This window comes from Lycium barbarum, chromosome 12 (assembly GCF_019175385.1).
Source record: "Lycium barbarum isolate Lr01 chromosome 12, ASM1917538v2, whole genome shotgun sequence".
NCBI lineage: Eukaryota > Viridiplantae > Streptophyta > Magnoliopsida > Solanales > Solanaceae > Lycium > Lycium barbarum.
In genome coordinates, this window is record NC_083348.1 from 87,295,066 (window position 1) to 87,317,817 (window position 22,752).

The 22,752-nt window shown below is 34.9% G+C and overlaps 2 protein-coding genes across 2 annotated transcripts; both read left to right on the plus strand.

Annotated features, from left to right (window-relative positions):
* The first annotated feature begins 671 nt into the window (after positions 1-671).
* On the plus strand, positions 672-8,123 carry LOC132621387 (receptor-like serine/threonine-protein kinase SD1-8). Its single transcript, XM_060335637.1, has 7 exons — positions 672-2,174; positions 4,980-5,150; positions 6,405-6,595; positions 6,683-6,893; positions 6,990-7,227; positions 7,306-7,456; positions 7,538-8,123. Exons 1-7 carry the CDS (start codon positions 863-865, stop codon positions 7,847-7,849), a joined length of 2,586 nt encoding a protein of 861 aa, XP_060191620.1. The 5' UTR covers positions 672-862; the 3' UTR covers positions 7,850-8,123.
* A 3,406-nt stretch (positions 8,124-11,529) lies between these two features.
* LOC132621388 (G-type lectin S-receptor-like serine/threonine-protein kinase At4g27290) lies at positions 11,530-17,045 on the plus strand. The gene is made up of 7 exons (XM_060335638.1): positions 11,530-13,304; positions 13,897-14,037; positions 15,025-15,179; positions 15,275-15,485; positions 15,617-15,851; positions 15,929-16,079; positions 16,174-17,045. The coding sequence occupies exons 1-7, from the start codon at positions 12,065-12,067 to the stop codon at positions 16,465-16,467; spliced, it is 2,427 nt and encodes an 808-aa protein (XP_060191621.1). The 5' UTR covers positions 11,530-12,064; the 3' UTR covers positions 16,468-17,045.
* The last annotated feature ends 5,707 nt before the right edge of the window (positions 17,046-22,752 follow it).

Consider the following 22,752-nt stretch of genomic DNA (forward strand, 5'->3'; position numbering starts at 1 on the left):
CGTACATGTCGGTTGATGGTGATACAGATAGCATTCGGCTGACATTACTCGCTCGTCCACTCTATGATAAAAGCCAATCATACTAATTGAATGTATAATGTGGTAAAAGATTTAGTCAAATATAATTTAGGAACTTAGACTGAATCCTTCGGTTGGACCAGAAGCATATGATAATAACAGCTGGCAGGCTCAACGGTGCGTATTGCCAATATAGACCAAAACCTAATACGCTGCTCAATCCAGTTTAAGATAAAATTTTAATAGCCATTCAAATGCTGTCGTATAAATTAAGATGAGGGAGAGTAATACTTTCTTTGTCCCAAAAAGATTATCCTACTTTTCTTATTAATTTATTTTAAAAAGATTGACATTTTTTTTATATTTAGAAATAATATAATTTTATTAGATGATTTAAAACCATACAAATATCTAATGTTTGTTTTGGATTACACATTTTAAAAGTCTTTTTGTTTTTTTAATTTTTTAAATTTTATGCCAAATCAAATTAGGATAATTTTTTTGGGACGGAGGGAGTGGTAAATTATAATTTACCCCAATTATTGTTTACATCTTTTCAACTTTATTGGAGTACGTGAATTTGGAATCACTTTGTAACATTTCATTTTCAAGGGATGACTTTAGAAGACCAAAAAAGAATCATATAATTTGGAGTCGAGATTAGAGGAATTTGCGGGGTACAAGCTCTGAGGGGGATGTGTACCAAAATACCATCTTCCTTCTCTCTTCGTATCAAACAAGAACAAGTACACCAACAAATGTCTCAAACACCAAGATTGCCCTACTTCTCCTACTTGTCTTCAATAAACCAGCAAAACATAATACTCCTTTCTTAGACTCCAAAATGAGAAACAATAACACCAAAGATCACAACTTTCACCAATTCTACTTCTTCCTTCTGATTTCTCAGTTTCTTCTTCCAATTCTTGCTATACAAACTGATACAATCACCCCAACAAACCCTTTAACCAAAGATCAAACATTAATATCTGCCGGACAACTCTTTGAATTAGGCTTTTTTACTCCAGTCGGTGCAAATTCAGACAAATGGTATGTTGGAATTTGGTACAAAGAAATAGTAGTAGACAAGACTATTGTTTGGGTAGCAAACAGAGCTAACCCTCTTTCAAGCTCATCAACATCAGTCCTGAAAATTACGAAAACTGGCACCCTTCGTCTGGTCGATGGTCAAACTGGGAATTCCGTTTGGTCTTCGGACCAAACTCCGACAACCAACGTAGTAGCCCAACTCCTAGATTCCGGGAACTTTGTCGTTCGACCGGAAAACGATGAAACAGAACAGAGTTACACGTGGCAGAGCTTTGATTATCCAACAGACACTTTGTTACCTGGAATGAAACTTGGGTGGGATTCCAAAACTGGGCTGAACAGAAACATAACGTCATGGAAGACATCAATTGATCCAGCTCCTGGAGATTACACTTTCAAGATTAACACTAATGGTTTACCAGAAGCTTTCTTAACGGATAAACAAGAAATCAAATACCGGAGTGGTGCTTGGAATGGACTTAGATTCAGCGGGGTCCCTGAAATGAAGCCAATTGATATTATAACATTTGAATTTCAGTTCAAATCAGATGAAATATATTACATGTTTGAGTTACATAACAAGACATTGTATTCCAGGTTGTTGGTGAATCATAGCGGTTTTCTTGAAAGATACACGTGGATTCCAACAAACAGTATGTGGAATCGATTCTGGTATGCACCAAAAGATCAATGTGATGGTTTTAAAGTGTGTGGGGTATCTGGAATTTGTGATACAAATAATTCACCAGTATGTAAGTGTATGGTAGGTTACAAGCCTAATAAACAAGTGGCATGGAATTTGAGAGATGGGTCTGGTGGGTGTGTTCGGTTTCATAAATTGGACTGTGAAACTGATGATTTTAACGAGTTGAAAAACATGAAGTTGCCAGATACAACGAGTTCTTTTGTGGATAAAAATATGAACTTATATGAATGTGAAGATATGTGTAGGAAGAATTGTTCTTGTATGGGGTATACAAATTCGAATATTACAGGAAGTGGGTCGGGTTGTGTGATATGGACCACCGAACTTGTTGATATGAGGCAATATGCGGCGGCGGAAGGTGGTCAAGTTCTTTACGTTAGGGTGGCTTCTTCTGACGCAGGTATGATAACATTTTTTTTTTACTACTAATTTGGATGTTTCTTAGCTTCCTTTGGTTTGCAATTTCATTTTTCGTTTAGTACAATAGATATTAAATTCAGATAACGATTGACACTCAGCGTAAAAAATAATTGTACTAGAACAAATTTTATTGTATTAAAAAGAATTTGTACAATCAATTTTTAGTAATTTAGGATTGGAAAATGATTGTTATAGATAATCGACTATCCTCTAGTGGGAGGATCAAATTTTGGGTTACTGGGACGAGTTGAGTTGAGTCGACTCGGATTGCAAGAGTGGGTTAGTGTATAGTTGGTTTAATGAAAATTGGGAATTTCATTAATTTTTGTTAGTTCAAAACTCAAAAGTGAGAAGTAATATAAATAAGGGCAATGGAATATTAGGAAGAACTTTTGTGAAAGTATTTCCATAACCGGTAATTAATAATTTTTTGCACATTTTTGTCGGTGAAATTTGAGTTTCACGCGAAAGTTTCTTTTTTTCTGTTTGAATCTATTTGTCCCAAAATTGTTGGATGATATCTCACAAGTCGAAGACAAGTTTAAAAATCTAGTTGTTCCAAAATTGTTAGTATCTTCTTTTGCATGTTCAGAGCTAATCCAAATTAAATAATCTTCTAAATGTATTGTTTTGTCATTCTAATAAGAAGAGTATTAGTAAATCTTATAATAATTTTTATTTATTCTTATCCGATTGAGTTTGGAAATAGAACAATTTAGCCCATGATCAAAGAAAAACCATGTCCCTTTCGATGGAAATGCTGTTAGTTTTGCCTCTAGAATAGCCACTGATGAAATTTAGAAAAAATATTACTACCTTTTTTTGGATTTATTTTTTATTTTTTTATGAGTGTTGGTTGGTACCTTTTTAATATTTACCCCAACGTCATGCAGAAATTAAATTAGAGATTTTTATTGTATAAATGCTCTGCCCCCTATAAACAACAGGTATAGTTGTCTTCTATCCTCGGCTCCCTTTTTATTTCCCTTTCACGTTACCTACTTTAGGGGAGCTAATTTTTTTATATAATCAACTAGATTTCCAAAAATAAAGAGACAGAAACAGCCTGTTTAAAATTCATTTCTAATGCATAATTGCTAGTTAGTAATACAACCTTTGAAAAACCAAGGAGTTAGTATAATGATTATTGAGTGCATTAACTCCTGAAAAAGACTCATAAACAACCTACTTTTCAAAGCTATTCTGCCAATATATTCTTTGTGGTGTGCACGTTTTCCATATAATTTTTCTTTTTTTCTGCTTTGCGTATTTCACTTTGAAATTTCAAAGAATAAAAAACCCAGCCATATCTAACAACCCTATCTACAAATTGCTTTCAATAGGGACGTATTTATATTTATCTACTATTTGGACTTTGTTTTTCTCATTTGATTATCAGATAGGGGTGGGAAAATACTAGCCGTCCGTCTAAATTCTTTTGTTTTTCCATTCTTTTTCCACATGGCTCAAGGAAAATAAATTAGTAAATAGATTGGATACTAATGAGAAAGGACGTAGAAAGCTGGTTCAAAAGGAAGAAAACTTTTGGCCCGATTTGAACAGCACATAGGATTTTTTTTTTTTACCTTGTGGATGTATTGTTTTAAGAAATTTGTTTGCCATCAATTAAATTTCTCTTAAAATTTGAGAAAAGTTTGCATGTCCAAATCACCCTATAGTATAATTTATCATGCCATAACTTTTCTTGTAAATATCAAGAGAATATTTTTAAATAGTGGAGTGGTGTTGGAAGATTTTTTAAAAAATGAGGGTGAAAAGTAGGTTTAAGGAAAAAAGGTCACAAAGTGATCATAACGTGCGTTTGCGTTTTTCTTTTGTACTTTTCTCTTAAATTGCTGCATGATATATTGAAAATAGTGAAATCCTCCCCTTCTCTTTTTTGCTTTCATTTTGCCTTTTGGATTCAAGAAACTTTTAACTATGGTGGGAAATAAAAAGTTCCCAAATGCTTATTTAGCTCTAATAATCATTTTCCATCAGTTGGTCCAAATATTGGGTCCCACATAGAGAAACTCGTTGGCTCGTTGCAAATTTAAAAACAAAGCAATTTCGGGTCGGTGTGATGGGCCCACCTGACAACATTACATGGCCGACGATCTTGACTTTGTTTAAGCTCTTTTTGGGCCAGCCCAGTTACTTTTCCTTTTTTTTTTTTTCATTTTAGAAAAAAAAAATCCATATGTACAGGAAAATGATTTTACAGAATAATGATTTTACCAACGACAATAATTTGTGGACCCGATCCTTAGACTACTTGTTGACCGAGAAAATGTTGTGCATTTTAATACTTTTTTTTTTTGTCCAAAGTGTTAAAAACAGTTTTAAGACATTTCAGTTATTTTAATATTAGCATTTTTTGAAAATACATTACTGTTTAATTTTATCATTTCAGCGATTCTATGCAAACAGTAACGGTAAAACGTAACTGCGTATTTATAAAATCAGCTACAACACTTACGTGCTTAGTGCTAAATGCTATCTTTTTTTAAGCTAAGCAAGGCTCTATATCATGTTTTAAGATTATGCAAACCTTCTAGGTTGTTATCTACGACTAAATCCTTGGACTGTAGTCTTTTTAATTCAAACGTACACTTGTCACCAAAAAATGATTTTAACAACATTATTCTGTAACCTAAAGAAGAAAATGGGACTTGTGTGAATTATAGGTTTTCAAACAGATTAAAATGATTATCTGCTTCTACTACGAAATTCTTGAAAAAATAAAGCATGATGTAACATTAACTCTTGAAAGTTTTTATTTCAGTGCAAAGTGGAGGTGTGGGATCTGGAAACAGTTCTGGCAAGACAAAAACAATTGCAAAAGCTGCTGGGATTACAATTGGTATAGCTCTTGTGCTATTTGGAGTAACCCTTTGCTTCTTATCACAGAGAAGAAAGTATCAAGGTTCAATCCGAACTAAGTCTGCAAACAGAGGTACGTACTGGAGATAGAAATCTGTCATAATTAATAGGAAAAAAGCTCAAATATGCAATCGACCTATCCAAAATGGTTCATTCATGTCACTTATTAATGATTGGGTCTATTTATGTCATCACTGTGACAGAAATTGCTCATTCATGCCACTCACTGTTAACAACTCAAATGACTGGTTTTGAAATACTATAAAATACAAAAATAATACAAAAAAGAGTGATTTGTGACTATACTCTTCAAAAAAGGTTATATTTGCCTTTTGTTATACATTTTTGACATATTTACTCTTATCATCCAACTTTAAGCACATATTTGCCTTGTCCCCACCTTTATTATCATGGAGCTTACATAGATATTATTTTCTCTCAATTTAAATTTAGTCACAAATAAATCCGACCCACTTTGCAAAATAAACCCATCCCAAAGATTTCCAAAGACCCAAACCCCCGTAATCAATTGAAATTATGCTAAAAATTGATTAAAAAAAAAAAAAAGAATTCTGATCAGGTGGGACTGAAATCCAGTGGTCATTTTTTGAGTAAAATTTGAAGGTTAGAATCTTTGTTGGATCTTAAAACAGATATGATTTGAGGGTGTGTATGCTTTCCAAATCCAATCGATTTTTTCCCATTGAATTCTTCGATCTCAGGACATGGTGGATAATATTGAGCCTGAAAATGGCAGATTTTGTTAAGACCACCATTGTTGGAATGTGTATAGGCATAATTTCAATTGATTACCCTGGTTTGACTTTTTTGGAAATCTTTGAGATGTGTTTATTTTGCAAAGTGGGTTGGTTTTTAATGGTGGGTTGAATTTAATTGTGATTGGATTTAAATTGGGAAAAATAATATTCACGTAGGATGATTAAGGCGGGGACAAGGGGAATAAACGTTTAGGGGGAAATATGTGCTCAAAGTTGGATGGCAAGGGCAAATATATCAAAAAAGTATAACAAAGGGCAAAATATAACTTTTTTTTAAGAGTATTATGGGCAAATCTGACCCTTTTCTGTATTATTTTTGTATTTCCTAGTATTTTAAAACCAGCTATTTGATTTGTTAACGGCAAGTGGCATGAATGAGCCATTTCGGTCACGGCGAGGGCATAAATAGACCCAACTATTAACGAGTGACATGGATGAGACATTTCGAATAGTTCGATGACATATTGGAACTTTTCCCCTAATTAATAAGATTGTTCTAATATGAAATGCTTCATTTTTTAATGAATGTTTCAATTATTTCAAACCAGGAACTAGTGAACGAAGTCAAGAACTTCTAATGAATGCAGCTATTATTCCAAGTAAAAGAGATTTTTCCGGTGAAACTTCAACGGAGGAGTTTGAATTGCCATTATTTGATTTTGGCACCCTAGCTATGGCTACAGACAATTTTTCTGATGCTACTAAGTTAGGGCAAGGTGGTTTTGGTTGTGTTTACAAGGTAAAAATCTCAGTTATATGTACACCATGTTGGCATATCAAAAGATAAAAATGATCGACGAACTCAATAAAATAATCTTTTGATCAGGCAATGCTGGTTGAAGGTCAAGAAGTAGCAGTCAAAAGGCTCTCAAAGAACTCCGGCCAAGGAGTCGAGGAATTTAAGAACGAGCTAAGATTGATTGCCAGGCTACAGCACAGAAATCTAGTCCGGCTGCTTGGTTGCTGTGTCGATATGGAAGAGAAGATGCTAATCTACGAATACCTGGAAAATAAAAGTTTAGATTCAATTTTGTTCAGTAAGTCTTTTTTGTTATATCGTCTTCGTGAGAGTAATGATTCACATCATTCCTTGCTTATGTAATTGGTAACTCACATTCAAATATGCTCCTCAGATAAACAAAAAAGCTCGCTGCTCAACTGGCAAAGGCGGTTCAATATTATTTGCGGGATTGCTCGGGGGCTTCTATACCTTCACCAAGATTCAAGATTTAGGATCATCCATAGAGACCTTAAAGCAAGCAATATTCTCCTTGATAAAGATTTGACCCCGAAAATATCAGATTTTGGCATGGCAAGAATTTTTGGCGGGGATGAGACCGAAGGAAATACAAAGAGAGTCGTCGGAACCTAGTAAGCACACAACATAATTTCTTCACATCATTCATACAACCTTCATATCTGTTTCTAAATCTGTTTCTTTTGATGCAGCGGTTATATGTCTCCAGAATATGCAATGGATGGCCTCTTCTCTGTTAAATCTGATGTTTTCAGCTTTGGGGTTTTGGTGTTAGAAATAGTAACCGGGAAGAAGAACAGGGGATTCTATTATCAAAATAACCAACTCAACCTTCTTGGACATGTAAGTTAACCAATCATATGTTAGCTTCATTATTGGCATCACATTCGTCATTGCTGATAAAGAAAGTAATTTATTCTGCAGGCATGGAGACTATGGAAAGAAGGGAAGGGCTCAGAGCTACTGGATCCATCTGTTGGAGAATCGTTTTCTCCATCTGAAGTAATGAGGTGCATACAGGTTGGACTATTGTGTGTCCAGGAGCAAGCAGATGACAGACCAAAAATGGATACTGTGGTTTTGATGTTAGGCAGCGAAAGCACATCACTACCTCAGCCTAAAAACCCGGGATTTTGTCTTGGAAGAAGACCTGTTGATTCTGATTCATATTCAACTAATTATGAAGAAACTTGCACTGTCAATGAAGTTACAGTTACCATGATAGATGGCCGGTAGTTGATGGTATCGCCCTCAAAAAGTGTATATTACTACAAGAGGTTCACAATTTTCTCTTGCATACTCTCTCTTTTTGTTTTTGGGTAAGTTTTGTGAAAGCTAAAGAGTATAATTAGGTCTTCTTTCCTATTACATTACATACAGTTGTGAGTTCCAAAAATATCTCTTTTTGCATCCAATGTAACAGTTCAATGATTCCTTTTCCGTACCCTTGAAACTCATTGTAAATTACGGTGCCATCATTGATGTGATTCAGGTTAACTAGTTGTGCATTCATCTTCTTTGTAAGTTTTATCTCCCTTCTATTACATCCCTCATGATGTGTATATATATGTCTTGTTATTTGAGAAGATGACAATGGCTCCTTGCTGATATATACTTCTTGACCAAAAAATGTCAGAGCCAATACTCTACTTGAGGTTCTTCCTTCCACACGGTTTTTATAAATATAGCAATATTTCCTTCAAGACTTACCGCATAATAACATTGTGATGATTTCTTCCAGCAAGTGCGAACCTCGAATATAAGAAAAAGACTTCAAGAAGTACCCCAACCCAAAAGGCCAGTTGAGGACGGCATGATGATCTAATGAAGCAAATCTGATCTTTCTGATACTCATAGAGTTGTCTAATGCCAATTCCGATATTTGCAAACTATACCTCTTTCTTTATCATTCATGTATTGTATAATATTGGTTCCCCTATCTCGATAAATATAAGCAGACACCTTTAGCACACGCTCAAAACATCATGGTCAAACTATAATATCCTCCAGCAGAAGATCTGAATTGGGTTCTTTAGTTTTACAAATTCTGGTTCCCATTAGCCGGGAGTATGGTACTTCGGTAACCCCCTACATTCGTGGGGGTGGATGACAGAAACAACCCAACGCGGATTTGTCTGGTCACCTAAGTATTACTAGCAAAACTCAGGACGTCCCCAAGGTGGTGACCTAGCAGTCAAAGAGTTGAAGTAACAAACTTAGGAATCAAGGTTCGAATTCCGATGGAGGTGAGCCTTGGTGCCCGAAGTCACCCGATACCTATACTGGTGGAAGATAGCACACATCCAGTGGATTAGTTGAGGTGCGTGCAAATTGGTTCGGACACTGCCGTTTTAAAACAAAATGATAAAAATCAGGAGGGATCAGATAAAATTTGCAGCTGTCGCAATCAGGAAATCTTGTACCAAGAGATGAAAGAAAGAAACAAGGGAAAATTATGTTTGGAAACGCTCCAGTATATCTGATAATTTACTGACTCACGTGAAGCAAGGATGAAAGTTAAATTCCCAAAATGAACAGGTACGTGAAGTCTCAGAAAGGTAATGAAGACCCATCAGATGTGAATTTCCTACAGCTTGTATCCACCTGAAACTATTCATGACTGCTACTTTAAAGTTTCATATTAGGTTAAACTTAATAACAAAAATGTCCGAGATGTTTTCATTTTATTGTTGAGATCTTATTTCTATATTTGCTTGGCCTGTTGGCATAGCTAGATTCTAGTGAAAAAGTCAGTTGGAGCTTATTATCGTATGCTCATTGTTGGCAGATATCTATACTGTTTTTAATGGTTCTCTTGACTGGACTATGCGGGTTCATATGTAAGGAGAAGAAAAAGCAGAATCTAATTCAAGTGTGAATACAGGGACTGTAAACTTTTCAACCTTCCCTACTAACCTTAACATTTGGACTTTCTTCTCTAATAGATCAAGCCTTTGCTGACGAGAATGCTAGAAATTTGCCAAGTTATTTTACTGATTTCGACTGATATTTTCAGTCCAACACGAAAAGGTTGGAAGAGAAATATCCTCAAGAACAGAGTGCCAGGACATGGTAATGCCTATTATTGATCTGCCAATCCTTTTTGCTGCTACTAATAAGTTCTCTACAGAAGACAAAATTCTGCAATGTGGTTTTGGACTTTGTTAATAAGGTATTTTCATGAAAGGTCCTTTAAATTACAATCAAAAGACTTCATAAAACAGTTTGTAAAAACAAAAGAAGGTAACTCATTGTCATATGATGAATCTTGGGTTGTTGATTGAAAGGCAAGAGGGAATGCTGGTCTATGAATACTCCCACAAAGCCTTCAGACAATTTCAAATTCTCTTAGGACCGAGACTCGTAGTTTATAGATTTTGAGAGAGAAGTAATTCGCGGAAAGCGACGTTTCACTTAATGCAATTTTCTTAATTTGCAGATGAAGTAGAATGTAACTTTTCCTGATATGGGAAACATTTCTACGTTTTTTTGGAGATTGCATGCGGGCTTCTTAACATCATAAAGACTCGAGGTTGAAACCGAGGATTTTAGGACAAGCAATATTATACTAAATAGTGAGACAAAACCGTAATTTAAGATATGGCATATCTAGTACATTTGGGAACGAATAGAAAGAGCAGAAGACAATGAGAGTCATCGTGAGACAGTTACTTCTTTTCCTTTTCTCTGGTGCTTTTTCTTCAGTATCAACGGATAATCTAGTGTCTGTTGTCATGCAGAGGTTATATGTCCCCTTGATTTCAAATTTGGACATTTTCCGGTCCGAGTTTAGCCTTGGTGTCATAGTATTGGAGATAATAACTGGACAGACGAATGCAGTTTCATCACCGAACATTACACAACCTTACAGCACATGTAAGTAGACAATATGATCCAGTTAACTTCCTTTTTTCTGGTTTAACTTATTTTATTTAAATTGAATTTCTTTCGGTCAAAGAAACTTGAGAAGGAGGTCAGTTATGCTTTCAGCAATGCGGAGAGGATAACACAAGTAATAAGGCTTCAACCTTGAAGATATATTCAACATCCACTTATCTGGATTTCTGTACAGATAATGAAATTATTACAATTATGTATAAAACCATTTCTGTGTCGCTGACTGGGGTCTCTCCTGTTCTGGGGAATCCATAGAAAGCAAAATAATACCATAAAGTGACAGTTTCAGCTATTGCTGTCCTATGGAGGCTAAGATGATTAGATCCTAACATAGTTTATACTAGATTTGAAATATAACAGATTTCTTAAACACACTAGTTCAGTAAGGAAATATTTCGTTTTAGTTAAAACTTCAAAGGTCACCCTCATTTCGTTTTAGTTAAAACTTAAAAGGTCACCCTTCATTTGATCCTACATCATGCTAAGCAACAATTATTACCATTCTCAGATTGCCTGCTTAGGTAGTCTAATAATGTTTAGAATTCGACTAATGAAGCTTTTGTGAAGAAGTGTTATCCATTATAAAGGGCGTTATTGTCCTAGAATGAGAAGGACGTTATCGTCCTAATAGGACATGCAAAAATCCATGCTTCATGTTTAAATTAGTTTTATTTACTTAAAATTTTTGTCGAGGTCAATATAACAAACATAGATTGAGAACTGGTTTAGTCGCAATTATTGCAACTTATTTCCTTCATTTATTACTTTTTTGACATTTTTTTAAGATTATGCATGATCTGCCTAAACAGATAAATAATTAGATTACGTTTGACCCAAAAAAAAATTAGATTACGTCCTTTTGCAAGGCAAACACTCATAATTACATAGGACAAAACCAGTGATGTCAGTTACGTTTCTTGTTAACTTTTCCTAGAGGGGAAGGAATGACTTTGGCCTATTTGAAGTATGCAATAAAGACAAGGTTATCTCTCAAATAATTTTTCAAACCAAGACTTCACTAAAGATTTCAGAAATCTTGGATGAATCTATGCTTTCTCAGAAGAGGTTCCTATTTGAAGATGTGTCTGGAGTAAATTGAACAAGATAGATATTGAACTCTTTTCTTTAAGTGGAAAATTTTATGTATGTTTAGAGGTAACAAATTTTGAAGCATGACGGATACTCCGGTGTTCTCTAACCAAGACTTCAGAAGCATACTCCGTGAATATAGAGCCGTGTAATAGACAGTCGTCTGAATATGGTATTTAAAATGGATTGTGGATTTTCACATATTAATTAACTAGGTAGAGATTTTTCTTTTCCTAGAGGATCCGGAGAAGATTTTGGCATCTGAAGTGCATTAATGACAGAGTTATCTCTCAAACCAACGTTTTACTTAAGAGTTCAGGAGCCAGTGATGAAACTATGTTTTCTCATAAACTGAACCAGATGATATAACTCATCTTTTTTAGTGGAATAAAAGCCTTTGATTTAGCTTAGCTTGAATAAAAATCTTTGATTTCCTTAGCTCTCTCCTGTCTCGGCAAGAAAGCAATGGCTGCGATGCTTTATTGGCTCACTATTTGTCATCTGCTTATCTCCACAACCTCATATGCAAGTTGTGTTGCTTCTACAGATACTTTGTTCCCAAATCAATTCCTTTTGGACGGCCAGACTTTAGTTTCGTCCAACCAAAGATTTGAAATGGGATTTTTTAGTCCATTTTTTGGATACAGGTACCTGGGATTGTGGTACAAGAATTTGGGGCCCAATGTAGTATGGGTTGACAATAGATTCAATCCACTTGGAATTGGTGCAAGGCTTGTAATCGATAAAACGGGATGCATTTTTCTCCAAGATTTTTTTAAAACCGTACGTATTTTTAAGCCAAACCAGAATGTTCCCAGGCCAGTTCTGCAGCTCCTGGATTCAGGTAATCTTGTGTTTGGAGATTCTAGCAATCTGACAGCTGGAGAGTACCTGTGGCAAAGCTTCGATTACCCAGTTGATACATTGTTACCAGGAATGAAGGTCGGTTGGGACCAGAAAACTGGTATTAACCGAACCATAATTTCAGGTGATTATTTGTTCAAGTTAGAGTCAGGTGACTCAGGTCAGTCACCCCAACTTGTTCTTGTGACAAAACAGCAAACAGTTTCAAGGTGGGGTCCTTGGGATGGACGAAAATTCAGTGGCAGTGATGCCCTCATGGACAACGACAACTTCAGACCAATATTTAACTCCACCACTGATGCGTGTTATTTCACATTCGAAGCCAAGGATGACTCGACATTGAAACTGTCACTGAATCCAGATGGTAAGATACAGTTCCTCAGATGGAATAATGCTACCATGGTCTGGGCTGTAGTGGGGATACTGAATGAGGACATATGTGACCAGTATACGACTTGTGGGCCTTATGGGGTTTGTATTGTTGAAGATCCACCCTGCTTGTGTCCTGATGGTTTCATAGCAGCATCACCAGGTGACTGGGACAAGATGGATTTTACCAAAGGATGTAGGAGAATCATCCCACTTAACTATACTGACAAAGACGTGTTTGTGAAGAATCGTGGACTGAAGTTGCCTGATAATGCAACTTACTGGGGAATGTTGTCCCCTGAGGAGTGTGGAGAGAAGTGCTTGAATGAAAGATCATGTATGGCTTATACTAACGTCAATATTAACGGAAACAGCAGCAAGTGTCTCGTTTGGTTGGCTGATTTACTTGATATGAGACGTCCACAGAAATCTGGGAACGACATTTTTATACGGATGGCGCACGGTAAACTAGGTAAAAATGATTGACAAGTTCTATGATTTCTTACTCTGTGACATGATAACTGAGTCGATGCCTTAACTATTTTTAGTATGGTGCAAACTGGTGTGTGCATGAAGGACGTTTGAAGGTGAAATAGTTAATTGTTGTGAAGTAATTATTGGTGCATAAACGTTAATTACTAGAATTCCTATATTAGTACTTGATTAAGTGGTTCATGCACATTTGTCATTCTTTTTTTAAAAAAATGCTTTTTATCCATAACTTGCTTCTTATATGAGTCACTCATCCCTTAACTCTATCAGAGGTAAATGGTTTTATTTTCAATCTAACCTTTCAAGATGCATATGCATCACCATGATTTTTAAATATTAGATGTGTTTGGAGCAGTTTAAAATGTTGTCACATAGATGCCATACAATCTAGCAAAAGATAAAACCAACCTGCATGCAGCTAGTCGTTCTGATTACAAAATCTCTAAGTTGTATTCACAGAATAAGCAATAACCAGTAGGAATCCCTTTCAAGTTTATCACTTAAATGGCCAAAGCTGAAGCCTAATTTTATAAGCAAGAAATAACTAACACTTCTGACTTTCTTATGAACAGAAGCACCTGTTTCCCATGGGAGAGGGAAAACGAAAAGGAAACGGGAATGGATAGTATTTGTTTCTTTAATTTCAGTTGCGGCACTGCTTATCTTGTCTACATATAAGGTTCTATGTCAAGCAATGAGGACAGAGGTGCTAGGTAAAAAGACTCACCTTTCGCTGCTTTTATATTATTTTTTATAGTTCTACATTACAGGCCAAGCTTAGTTTCACTCAAACACTATTCTTGAGCAAAAACTCCTTTAGCTCTTCATGTCTAACTCTTAAGACGGCAAGTGTGAACAGAGACATTGTACAAAATGCATCTTGTTCTGCCAATACCTTTTAGTCTGCAATGAAAAAAAGTTATTTATACCCCCAAGGCCCCAAGATGTTAATTGGAGTAGTTCCTTTTGCATTAGCGAACAGACAGAGGCGAATCCAGGATTTCAAGAGTATGAGTTCACCATTAGTTATGGATTTTTTTTTAATTCTTTTGTCTTTGATTCGTTGCAGCTTAGCGCCTATGTGGTTTTTTGATTTATTTTGCCTTTTGGGACTTGGGTAATTAGAAATAAAGAATTTCTTTTTTATTAAAGGTAATATAAAATAGAAACACGATTTTTACTTTTGGGTACTTAGAATTATAGAAGAAAAATGATTTAGAATAATATAAAAAGGAAAGTTAAAAGACTGCTTTAATAAATAGAAACACGGTTTTTACTTTTGGGTACTTAGAATTATAGAAGAAAAATGATTTAGAATAATATAAAAAGGAAAGTTAAAAGGCTGCTTTAATAAATAGAAACACGATTTTTACCCAAAGCATAGAAACGTGCAGGAGCTCAGGTTCAATCCCGAGACCTTGAGGTAATAAACACAACCCCTAACCAGTGCTCCACTCGTCCTGGTTTGACCATATGTTCCTTCAGGTAATATTAAATATATTTTCAGAATTATACACATAATATATCGAGTTTAGTCGAGTAACCATGTGTTCACGTCACCCAAAATTAATGCATAAATTCGCCACTGCGAACAGATGACCCTGTAAGCTAGTTAGTGTGCTACTTCTATTAAGGTATTGTTCACTTCCATTATTGTCTAATTAATTTATTTTCTCAAAAGAGTATCTTCATATGAACAGATGAACCAGAGATCAATCAGCCGGGAAATTCTCCAGGAGCTTTGCTGCAGGGCACGGATGTCATTGCATATGATTCCAGTGCTCTAGCTGCAGCCACTAACAATTTCTCGTTGGCTAATAAGATAGGGCATGGTGGCTTTGGCAATGTCTATAAGGTTATTATTTCTTTTCAGCAAGCATGAACATGCATATTTACAGTAACTCATATAGCTGAATGAATACCCAAATGACGTACATACTTTATCTGTAGGGGCTACTAGAGACTGGAATAGAAATAGCAGTGAAGAAGCAGGATGTGACTTCACGTCAAGGAGTTAAAGAATTTGAAAATGAAGTCAACTTAATAGCAAAGCTTCAGCATCGTAACCTAACCAAGTTGTTGGGATACTGCATTCATGGAGTAGAAAAATTTCTTGTCTATGAGTTTATGGCAAATAATAGCCTAGACAAGGTCATATTTGGTATGACATCTTAAATAACAGTTTTGTTTTACATTTGTCTGTATTAATTTGGTACTAGAAAAAAACACAAAGGAAAGAAATGTTTGGGACTATCCGAGTTAAATGGAGTATGTTTGGTGTATCATGTCCAGATCCTGCAAGAAGGGTTACAGTAACATGGCCAACACGCTTTAACATTATCAAAGGAATCGCAAAAGGATTAGTTTACTTGCATCACGACTCGAGGTTGACAATACTCCACCGGGACTTAAAAGCCAGCAATGTCTTGCTAGACAGAGAGATGATGCCCAAAATATCTGACTTTGGGTTGGCAAGGGTATTCAATGATGATGTTGAAGAAAAGACTCAGCATGTAGTTGGAACGCGGTAAGTAGTACCATTGATACTACATTTTTATGTATATTTTAGAACTTTTTACAGATAGTTTTATGTTGTGGCTGCAGTGGTTATATGTCTCCTGAATATATAGAAAATGGACATCATTCAACAAAATCAGATGTGTTTAGTTTTGGAATCTTGGTATTGGAGATTGTGAGTGGCCAAAGGAATTGGGGTTATCGGCACCCAATCTATGATGTTGGCCTAGTAGGCTATGTAAGTTTATCAATATTTAGTTGTGGTTACTACTTCACTTTCTTTGTTAACATTGTGCCAAAAGATTGTACATGTATGATATTTTGATGGTCAGGCTTGGACAATTTGGAATGATGGGAAGGCCATAGAACTACTGGATCCAGTGATTGAAAAACCAGGTGATTTGAATGAAGTTTTAGCATGCATCCATGTTGGCCTCTTGTGTTGTGAACGGCGTGCCCAAGACAGACCTTCAATGATTCAGGTGGTTTCCTTACTCGAGGAGAATGAAATGTCAAGGTTGAATTTTGTGCCCCTCGATCCTTACTTCTTGAAGGAGTTGAGTCACAGTGGCAGGAGTCGCGACAGTGTGAATGGTTTCACTATTACTGAATCTACCGCAAGATAATGATAATGACCTAATCTCAAGAGATAAATATACAGAGAACAAACTCAGTCTTACTAGTATAATTTGAAACTATGAACACGACATTACTACTGGCAAACAACCGAAGAGGCTTAAGCCGAGCTTCCTATTTTCGGATCTTGCTAGTGGGAATTCCAGGGCTATTACTGTTGCTAGGAAAAGGATCATTTATCATCCTTTATAAAAGTACTAATGACCTTTTCTAACTCGGAAATTATGTTATCTTGTTTAATTTTCTGTTGCTTCATGCCATACAAGACATTAGAGTTTTTCTATATATATTTATCTTTTGAAACTACACTAGAATGTGTATACATGCCAAAATATAGCCTGACACATGGCAAAGTAGTATTGGAATACTTGGCAGGAGAAGATGTAACGACATGAGTTGACTCATTTAATTGGGATGAAGAACTCCGGTGATGACCGGAGCTAATCTATCATAAGCAGTGGCACCGGTCATTAATGAAAGAGTAACATTGCATGACCAGCTGTGTATGGAGCAGACGTTACAATTTACCATTAAACCATATTTATTAGCCTTTATTGCTATTGATTAGAATGTAATCATAGCCTAAGAAGAGGGTTATTTGTACTATAAAAAGAAGATGAAGAGTCCTGAAAAAGGATAATCGAATACAACAGTCTATACTGTTGACACCCAATTTTGTCCCGCCTTCCTCCAAAATATCTATTTACGCTTCTAATATTTTGACAACTTAAGATATAATTATTTATATTTTACTACAATTATTAGCTTTTTATTAATACCGGCGTTTCATTATCCTATTGCAGTCACTAGCTGTTTTTTTTTTTTTTTTATTATTATTATTATTATTATTATTATTATTATTATTATTATTATTATAATTCGCATTATTTCAGCGTTTTCTACCATCCTATGCACACGCATCGCATTTATTTTCTCTCAATTAAATAATAGCGTTTATTTACTGTTGAACTTCAAAAAAAAAAATTATCGCACGACTACTACGACGTCATATAATTTTTTTTTATCTGAGCACTAATAATTACATATTTTATATTAGGTAATATTTTAGCACACGTTAGTATATAGTTAATTAAAATAGGTCTCTCATTTAAATTTAGAAGCCCAAATTACTTCTTTCATTCAGCCAAATTTTGGGCCCATCCGTCCCAATTAACCCACAAATCTTTTCGGACCAGCCCATCATCACTAAATAATACCCAACCCAAAAAATTACCAGCCCATTTCATTAACCCGATGACCCGACGCAATTCTTTTTTGAAGAGACGAAGCCTTTTAGGGTTATCTCTTTTCACTCAGCGCCGCACCCCTCCCCTTCTCTCTCTTCTCTCTCTCTCCGACGACTACAGTAAAATCGCAGACGTCTTTCGTTCCTCCAGGCCGAGCATGGCCATTTTGGGGAAAGAAAATTAATGTTCGTCCTTTCCCCGTCAGTTTTTCAACCGTTGAAGAGGGTAAAATTTTGTTTTCTTCTTCTTTCTCTTCTGCTTGCATCTGAAAACATTAATGAGTTTTGTTCGTTCATGAACCCAAATCGTTTTTTTTATCGGTTCCTTTTTATTTTCGGGTACGAAGGTTTTAATGGTTTTTGTTTTCTTCTTCGTTGTTTCTGATCGATGTCATAGCAAGCCTCCTATTGTTTTTGATTTGAAAAGAATCCGATTTAAAACCCCGCCCAAAATTTCAAATCCCAGCAAAACCCTAATCTAAATCTATAAATACAAACCCTAGCGGGACTTAAAAGGAAGTTCTTTAGCCGCCGAAATTCCCTAAAAAAAAACAAGTTTTTCAGCCGCCCAATATTCCCCTAAAAATATTAATTTTCATAATAGTTCTTGATATCGATTAAAAAATATATTAAATCATTTTCTGTTTGCTTTTCCCCCTGGGTATTGGTTCAAATCCGAGTGTATACGAACTCGGAGATTGTAGTGTTTCGAGTGCATATCGGAGATTCGAAGCCTCACTTCGCTGCACCCGAAGAAGGTAATCCTCCTCCCTTTAAGTTATTTTCAGCATTTCTTACTTGTTTTCTGCCTATATGTTAAATCGTTAGTATAGTCATGTTAATTACTAACGTAAGTTATTTTTCACGTGTTAATTGCCATTCCTTGCTTAGTTATGCCATTTATTTGTTAAGCATGTTCACATGAGTTCAATTCCTATCTAAACATGTTCATATGGATTAGTCGTTAATTTGGTCTTGTTTAGTTAGGTTTCAGTATGCAAGAGTTAGATAAGTATATGCCTGTTTTAAATCATGTTTAGTTTGTATGGATTAATTACTAATCCCGAGTCCTGCTTAGTTATTTTTCCTGTTAACCTAGTCTCTGTTATGTTTGTTGTGATTAGCTGAAGATACTCTTGGTATTTGAAAATGTTTAATGAGGTTCAAAATGTAATCTATACCTTCAATATGGGCTTAATGCTGTTTGATAAAGTGGAACAAATATATTGTCTATGTTTCAGTTAGCCTTAATCTTGATTCTTGTTCATATTTGCATTATCCGAGATCACCTTAGTATAAGTCTGCATCTGTTCGTTGGCTTGTTTAATCAAATGGTATGATTGATAATCCTTAACTAACATATAGTATTCCCTAGCCTAAAACAGTAACAAATATATCCCCTATGCTGATTCATATGTTAGAGATGGTAAGTTTGGTGTTAACATAAGTTGTTTGGTTCACTTAGTCCTCAATATAACAAAAATGATGGTTTATGTGATTCTTGATTTAACCAGAATATGTATCTAAATTTGGTTTTTTTAGCAGCTTTGAATAGATGGGATCCTATCAGTTTGCTTCATAAGTAGGCCACATGAAGGCCATATCTTAGTCCCTGTTTGATTGTCTTGAAATGAATTGTTGCTTGAGTGACTTGCATCCTGTACAGTGCCTTCATTTTGAGTTGAGTCCTTAACTTCTAAAATATGTAATAAAAATTCTTTACATGTTAACTAGCACACCCAATCCATGTTTCCATGTTAGTTAAATATAAAAGGATATGCTATACATAGTAGTTCAAAAGTGACATGCCAAGTCCTATAAGTGAACTTTAAAACTCTGTGGTGATTACCTAAAGCTGAACATGTATTGGTGTAGTATTCTTCATCCCCTTCATGTCTGAGTCAAGCAAATTCAATAGGTTAAGTGTGCATTGGTTTGGGTTCAGTAATCTGTTCCTTCAAGTTTAAATAGAAGTTCAGTTTAGCTTTTAATTAAAGAAGCATATTTCAGTTCCTTTCTTCTTTTTATGCTAGCATGGATGGTTATAGCTGTGAATTCTGTGTGTGTTCCTTCTCTAGCCTGTTACGGATGGTTATAGAAATTATAGTGCAAATGAATTTATCTTTTGGAATGTAAATTTAAGTGCTCTGCTTCGTCTCTAAAGCTGAATCGAGTATAATCTGGTCCTAAGCTGAAGTGTGACACTGTTTTTTTTTTTGGATCTTAAAATGAATCAAAAGACTTCTGAAATCTGCATATTATAAGATGTATGAATCTCTGATTTGTGTAAGTTTAAAAGGATACCATTTGTAGTTTTAGTCGAGCAGAATTACGAGCTACTGGCAGGGGTGATATTTTGCTGTAGTTATTAGTGTTTGCCTTGTTAATATAAAGAATGTGAACTCGAAAATGTGCCTGAGTACCATAAATATCCCTCCTGAATTCAGTAGGTGTTTTGTATATCACAAAACTGCCATGCTTAGACTCGATATGTGTTGTGTGTTGCCAGTACACTTTCTTTTAAGCTCTGCACGTGCTATATATGCAAAATGCCTTATTTAAATTCTTTAAATGGTTGAATATTGTGAATATACTCAGTCTAAAGTATGTGCATCCTCGTGTGAGTAAACATATATTAGCAGGTCCTGTGTATAGTCCATTATCAGTTTGGTTTTGTTTAAATTTTGTGCGTTGTTGCAAGCATATTTCATTTGAAGCATGTATATAAATGTATATTACAAGTATGTTGTGGTTAGCACATTGATAAGGAGGTTAATTGGTTATTATGGATCAAGCTTGAACCCTCCCCGGTTTTAGCCATGCCTGGGATTCATGAAATCCCTTGGAACTTGTGCAACATCGGGAAGACGGGGGCAAAAGCTTTCCAATATTAACCTTCTAAGTATCCTTATGAATGTGTATACGCGAGATATACTTAAATATACACAATATATACATAATCCACTGGTCTGTTTTGAATTTACATTATATATGTTTAGCCTTATTTATTGACTAGAAAACTTACCCGCGCTTCGCGCAGTCGTAAAACATCACTTTATATATGAATTTTCTAACATTATCTTATTAAATTTCAATAAAGTATAGGCATATCTACAAATAAAAATTTAGTAGCCTTTAAATTTTGAAAGTGTTTTAGTAGCTCTTGTATATTGTAGAAACATTAGTACAATATTTTCTTAACACATGATATACTTGAACAACAAATTTATAACTTTAGTTTCCTATGTATACATATGTTTGATGTAAAAATATAATGATGCAGATAAGTATTATTAAAGAAATTTAGTAACGATAATAATGGGGTTATACTAAGGGCTATGAAAAGTTGAAGCAATATCAATTGTTTTGTTTGAGAGCATGTGGACATAATTATCCTTTCTCAATTCTCTCACTCTTTTTAATGTAAAAACAATGAATAACTAAAATCTAATGTAAATTTAGTATAATTACTCTTACAATTCAAGATAGGCATTTGACGCCTAACAAAAGGCAAAGTATTATATTTAAATTAGCACTGTAATTACAAGCCTACAACCAATTAAAAGAATAAAAATATATACATCTATCGACTAAAGAAAAAATACATATAACTTTTTTCTTTTCGAACTCTTTCTGAGTTAATTCCTTTCCGAATGTTGCTGCCACCTATCAGAAACTCATAGTTACTTTAAAATTAAAAAAAAAACACAATAAGGAAATAAAAGAAACTCTACCACAATATGCCTCAAACAAAATACCTCGAGAGATTCTTATTTCTTTTTTGCAATTTTTCACTATCTCGTGTGATTTACCCTCTGGCTCAACCTACAATCATTTTCATTCACATAAAAAAGTACATAAATTTGGGATTTTCAAAAACGAAATCAATTAGTACATGAAAAATCTAATTATAATCGGTTTAGAAGAATTGAAGATAGATGTACTAAAAAGAAGAAGGCGTAATATGGCAAAAAATCCAATAACGGGGAAAAGAGAGACAAAATAAGAAGAAAAATCTCTCTGTGCAAAGATTTTAAAATGAGAAGAGGAAAAGTAACTTTTTATGCAATGAAAAAATGTGCTCTACTATTTATAGGCCATATAATTTCTAAAGTGTGAGGTAATACAACAGAAAGAGTATTAGGTGCATTAATTATCACAAACGTATTTCCTAAAATTGCAATCAATTTACAGTATATGTTACTAAAAGGAAGTTTTGGGAATGGTAAACTTAGAAAACTTAAGATTGGAATATGAAAAGACTCCATTCTACGATGGAAAATGAACTTATGCAATAGAAAAGGCATTTATGCAATTTAATGGCCCACTTAAACATTGTAACCACTGAGCACACCTTCATTAGTTTGAATTGTTCACGTTCATTAAAGTATTTTACAAGAAAAATTATGGCAAATGAGAGAAAAGTCTAAAAAAAAGGAGAAAAAAGATAAATGGCTTTCTTAATCATCTAGGAGTGCCACATCAACTCTCCTATGCCTAGCTTTATAATATATATAGATTACATACTAATCCTTTTTTCGTTTTTATACATGATCATCGCATACGAGTCCAAGGGACTCGTCTCCCTCCGCATTCGGTGTTGGGCTAAAGCCCAATGTGATTTTCTCTCCCGTGTCAGCCCTGTCCGAAGCAAAAAAAAAAAAAAGATTCTGGGCCGAAGCCCAATAGCCAGAACAGATCGCTACAGCATTAAAATGGGCCGAGCCCATTTAAGCATTTTATTTTCGTTGCTTTGTTTTTTTTTTTGTTTTTTTTTTTGTATATTTGATTGCTTGACTAACATTTACCTTCTCTTTATATTTTAGTTTAGATGGATCCTAGTAGAATTAGTGGGGATAATTTTAGTGATAATGGGTAGTAGCGTTTGAGTTTGTTTTCGAAATAACTTACTTAAAGGTTTAATAATTTAGCCCACTAACAGATTCAATTGTTTCCCGCTTCGGAAATGGATGTTAATTCTGACTTAGTAGCGGAAATGTCTTAATTCATTTTTTACAAAGTATCTATG